The sequence below is a fragment of the Camelina sativa genome, chromosome 20 (assembly GCF_000633955.1).
Source record: "Camelina sativa cultivar DH55 chromosome 20, Cs, whole genome shotgun sequence".
NCBI classification, from domain to species: Eukaryota; Viridiplantae; Streptophyta; class Magnoliopsida; order Brassicales; family Brassicaceae; genus Camelina; species Camelina sativa.
Window position 1 is genome coordinate 24731705 of NC_025704.1, and position 5212 is coordinate 24736916.

At 34.2% G+C, this 5212-nt stretch overlaps 2 protein-coding genes across 6 annotated transcripts in view; one reads left to right on the top strand and one right to left on the bottom strand.

Moving 5' to 3' along the window:
- On the bottom strand, positions 33-2043 carry LOC104771620 (probable ribose-5-phosphate isomerase 4, chloroplastic; the record flags this gene model as incomplete). 5 transcript variants are annotated; one of them, XM_019242154.1, is given in 7 exon segments in its annotated part: positions 33-150; positions 265-321; positions 431-526; positions 609-725; positions 1178-1250; positions 1401-1528; positions 1722-2043. In XM_019242154.1, coding segments are annotated over 7 exon segments (739 nt in total), but the record flags the coding sequence as incomplete, so codon positions are not given.
- The window catches only part of LOC104771622 (subtilisin-like protease SBT2.3), a 10549-nt gene continuing 8497 nt past the window's right edge, over positions 3161-5212 (top strand). The window contains exons 1-3 of the mRNA XM_010496181.2: positions 3161-3781; positions 3858-4017; positions 4109-4382. Coding sequence (XP_010494483.1) covers positions 3561-3781; positions 3858-4017; positions 4109-4382 — 655 coding nt within the window. The 5' untranslated portion in view covers positions 3161-3560. The remainder of the gene's footprint in view (positions 3782-3857; positions 4018-4108; positions 4383-5212) is intronic.

Below are 5212 nucleotides of genomic sequence, written 5' to 3' on the forward strand. Positions count from 1 at the left end.
CAAGTTTTAATGGTTGCAGTAAGAGCTTTCACCGAGGCTTGGAATTGGAGTTGTAAATATAACATCAAGAATGTTATGACCATCACTGGTAACTATAGGAAAGTCTCCTCCGAGAGGACCTGCATCTCCTACGGAAGCTCTTCTCCACACCTTTTACACATACATACAAAGAAAATGACATATGAGCCAGACGAGGCTTAACACAATCGATAAGAAGCAAAACCCGGAGAAAACATTTGAGACAGAACCAAACTGGCCTCACACCTCAGCATCGCCTAAATACAAGTCATCTATCTCCTCAGCTATGGCCAACCAATTAAGCTGCACCCAAAAATTCACAGGTCATTCTGGATTTCCATGTTCTGAGTTGCATTGTAAAATGCCCTCACAGTGGGACTAAAACGAAGTTCATTTGTAGGTATTTGCTTACAGATTGAACTAAAACAGGGATAGAACCTTCAAGGCTGGCTTTGTATTGTTCTTCCTTTATCATGAAGACTGCCTCATCAGCTGCTTTCACAATAGACTGCATTGTAAATCTCTCTTTGTAAGCCCAAAGCTAACCAATGAGTTTATTATCATCAAAACTGCAAATTTTAGACGAAAACCTCACTAGCCTTTTGTTTCAGAATATAGTCATCTTCCTGTGAACTTCTTCGCCGTCCAATAACTGCGATAAGCGAACCCTCTTCTACAGCATCAGCATCATGAAATGCAAAATCAATCTACAAAGGAACCAACACCTCAAACATTATGATAGGCTAAGGGTTCCTTTGGCGTTTATGAGGAAGAAAGCAAGGACGAGTGGGAGAAAAGCCAGGCAATGGGAGAAGAAACATCTTGAGAAAAGTGGCTGAAGGAAGCTTAAGTGTGTGTAAGACACTGGATGAAGTAGAGTCTCTCTTTGATTCAGTACTATGTCGTTTTAATTATGGAAGTTGTATTTAAATGGAACCCAAGTTTAGGGCTTCCTTATCTTATGACATTAATATCTCAATCAAGTTATCTCTTCTCTTCCGCCTCTTTCTCTATCTCATCTAATCTGGGTACTGTTTTCTAATCCCTAATCCTTCTTAACTCTTCTTATTTCCTTTAACACTCGAGATAGGCTTTGCGCTTATCACATTACCTCAGATGGTCTACCTGAAAATCGGTTTAGAAACCGCAGGGAAACGACTACCTGATTATCATCTCGGAAATATTCCAAGGGGATTCCATACTTTGCTGCTTCACTAGCGCTTCTAGCAGACCTGAACGAAAGAAGGTCAAGGACTAATCATCATGAAGCATACAAAAACTCAACTTCCAGGAGAATTATGATCCAAGTACTAATGAATAGAGAGATATCAAGAACAGAATCAAACACAAAGATTGAATCTTTACTGGAGTTCAAGACTCACATTGGTACACCAACAACATTTTGTAAAGAACCAGAACGAAGTTGCTGACCCAAATAACGTATAACCATATCTGAAGCTTCTCCAGATCCTAAACCAATAACCATCCCACTCTTTACATAACTATCCACCTGAAAACATTTACCAGACAAAGTGTTGTAATTATCAAGTATCAATCTTTCTTCAATTTTGTGAACTTCTAACACAATTCTCACAATACCCATTTGAAATTGGGATTCAACGAACGATCTTTTTCTTTATTGATCATAGCAATTTGATGTTTTAAATTTGTAAAGATTCAATTTTTTCCGGTTTAACTCTTACGGTGTGGTGAGCTGCTCGGAGAAGAGGAGAGACATCCGGAGAAAGACTGGCGTTTATTACTCGAGGTACCGAAACATGTCTGAAGGTACGACGGTGCGTGGGAACCATGGAAGAGAGTGAAAATGGAGTCGATGCTGCTGCAAATGCCATTTTTTTTGTTGGAAAACGATTTGTGTCACCGAGTCACGGCGACTCGGTGGTGACTCTCTGGTTTTGCGGCTCTTATCTCCTTCAATATCGTTTTTGAGTGGCTGAGTTAGACGACGATATTATTTTTTATTTATTTTTTGTTCACAGAATATTAAAATAATAATCAATAATTTGGATATTTCTCCTTCATATTGGCTGTTTTAAACTAATCAACTATTTGCCCAAAAAAAAAAAAAACTAATCAACTAAAGTTGTTGACAAAAAAAAAAATTTTAAATATTTCGAAAATAGCCTAAAATATCAAAAAAAGAAAACTTAATTCTAAAAATACAATGTTTTCATTCTACCAAAATAACATGTTGTTGACAAAAAAAAGGTAACATGTTTTCACAAAAATATATAACAACTAGGTTTATTTCCAGAGGTAACAACCTAGTAAAATTAAATTTGACGTAAAGTGAAGCTATTAGTAAAAATCTTTTAAAACATTTTTTCTTCTTTTGGTAATTTTCAAAAATACTCTTTTTTATGTCATTTTTCAAAAATATATTTTTATGGTGTCTATTTTTTAAAATATCCATTTTTAATATATAAAATGACTAAATTCTAAACCTTAAACCCTAAATACTAAACTCTACGCTCTAAAAATTATATTTTAATTGTAAAATAGATAACTCTAACCTCAAAAAAAATTTCCAAAAAATAACACTATATTTTAAAATTAATCTTTCAAAACTAAATCCTAAAATTCAAAATACTAAATACTCCCCTCAAAACTATACCCTAAATGTGAAATTGAAAATCCAAACCTAAAAAAAAAATTAAAAATTAATTTTAAATATTTTAATGTATTAAATAGTGATATTTTTGGAAATTTATGAAATATGTGATAATTGTCTATAAAACTTGTTTTAGTGTTATTTTAGGGTATTTCTCTATTTTAGAGTTTACTTTTTAAAAGTTTACTTGTTTTAGTACTAGTAAACTCTAAAATCCTAACCACTAAAAATCTCAGTTTCTAATTCTATAGCTCTAAAGCCTAAGCAACATATGTCAATTTAAAACAAAATATATATATATATATATAATCTATTTTTAACTGATTCTTAAAATAGTTTTATTCACAATAGTATATTATATAAAAATGGTACAATAATAATAATTATGTATCGACGATCCAAAAAGAGAAACATTGAATAATTGAAAAGAAACAAAAAGGAGTCTCCTTTTAAGTTCGATCGCACTTATGAGTGTTTCTTCTTCTCCTCTGCTTTATTCATGTGGGAACCAAAGACGTGGTAACCACTCAAATCATCTCACAATTTTTTGAGATACTCGTGATTATATTTTGCTTCTTTCGTGTATCTTTCTCTCTGTTTCTCAATAATATAGTACATTTATAAATGCGCACTCTTCTTTCACCGACCTTCCGACACGAAAAAGGCAAGTCCTTTTTTTTTGTTTCTCTGTCACTTCCACTAGTTCACCATGAATATGCTTTAATGGGTTCTTCTTCTTTTTGCAGCTTTTATTAGATTATCTTTTGTTTTTTTCCTTTTCAGTTGGTAGGGTTTATGAACTTACTTATATATTCTCTGTATAAAACTTAGAGGGAAGTGTTAGATCAAAAACCCCTTTTTTTAATTTTTGTGGGTGTTTCCACTTTCTTAATTTAGAAGGTAGACAAAAATGTTGGTCAAGTTTGTGTTTTTATTACTTGTGATCTCTTTTGTGTTTTTGTCTAATAACACTTTGGGACAACAAGATGATGATGATAATGATGATGATACTGCTGTGTACATTGTCACACTTAAACAACCACCTATTGTTCATCTCTTTCAAGAACAAGAGCTTAAGCAAACTAGACATAATCACAAAAAGTCCAAATTTACACCAAAACCTCAACCAAGGTACATACTCATAAATTTTGATTCATTTATACTTCATTCTCTCTGTGTAGCTTTTATTAAAACTCTTTTTGTATAGGAACAATTCAAGGAAACGTCACGGGAGGTCAAAGATACCATCTGTGGCTCAATCTCATGACTCTTTCTTGAGAAAGGCATTAAAAGGAGAGACTTTTATAAAGCTTTATAGTTACCATTATCTAATCAATGGATTTGCTCTGTTTGTTAGCTCACAACAGGTATTTATTAAAAAACATGAGTTCTTGATCATTGTAGAACTAATCTTTGAGTATACTTGATATTGAGTTTTTGTGTTTTTTTTTTGTTAAGGCTGAGAAGCTTTCAATGAGGAGAGAAGTAGCAAACATAGTGTTGGATTACTCTGTTAGGACAGCAACAACTTATACACCACAGTTTATGGGTTTACCACAAGGAGCATGGGTCAAAGAAGGTGGATTCGAGATTGCTGGAGAAGGAGTTGTTATCGGTTTTATCGATACCGGGATCGATCCTAAACATCCTAGTTTCGACGACAAGGACTCTTACTCTCAGCGTTCATATCCAACCCCTAAGCATTTCTCAGGTATTTGTGAAGTTACACCAGATTTTCCATCAGGATCTTGCAATAAAAAGCTAATCGGAGCGCGGCATTTCGCGCAATCCGCTGTTACTAGAGGAATCTTTAACACATCTGAAGATTACGCTTCTCCTTTTGATGGAGATGGCCATGGCACGTAAGTGTAACTATTGGTTATATTATACAAAAACAGAGTTTGAAGCTTAAAGATTGTTACATTGGATGTGTATGCAGACACACAGCTTCCATGGCAGCGGGTAACCACGGCATTCCAGTGATAGTTTCTAATCATAACTTTGGAAACGCTAGTGGAATCGCTCCTCGTGCATTGTAAGTAAAACAACAAAACTTGGATCAATGGTAAATTCTTTCACAAACTAACTTCAACTTTTGTGTTTCTTGAATCTTTCTATTTAGTATTTCTGTTTATAAGGCATTGTACAAAGGTTTTGGAGGTTTTGCTGCAGATGTTGTTGCAGCTATAGATCAGGTTTGCAAAATCAAGAAACTAAAATGTGATTAAAGATTTTATCTTTTCTTCCAAATTTAAAGACTTTAAAATATAATGGTTGTAACATTTTTTAGGCAGCTCAAGATGGAGTAGATATACTAAGTCTGTCAATTACACCTAATCGAAAACCTCCTGGTGTTGCAACATTCTTTAATCCAATAGATATGGCATTACTCTCTGCTGTCAAAGCCGGTATTTTCGTAGTCCAAGCTGCGGGAAATACCGGACCAGCGCCTAAAAGCATGTCTTCTTTTAGTCCTTGGATTTTCACAGTTGGTGCTTCTTCTCATGATAGAGTCTACTCCAATTCCTTAACCCTAGGAAACAATGTAACTATTCCAGGCAT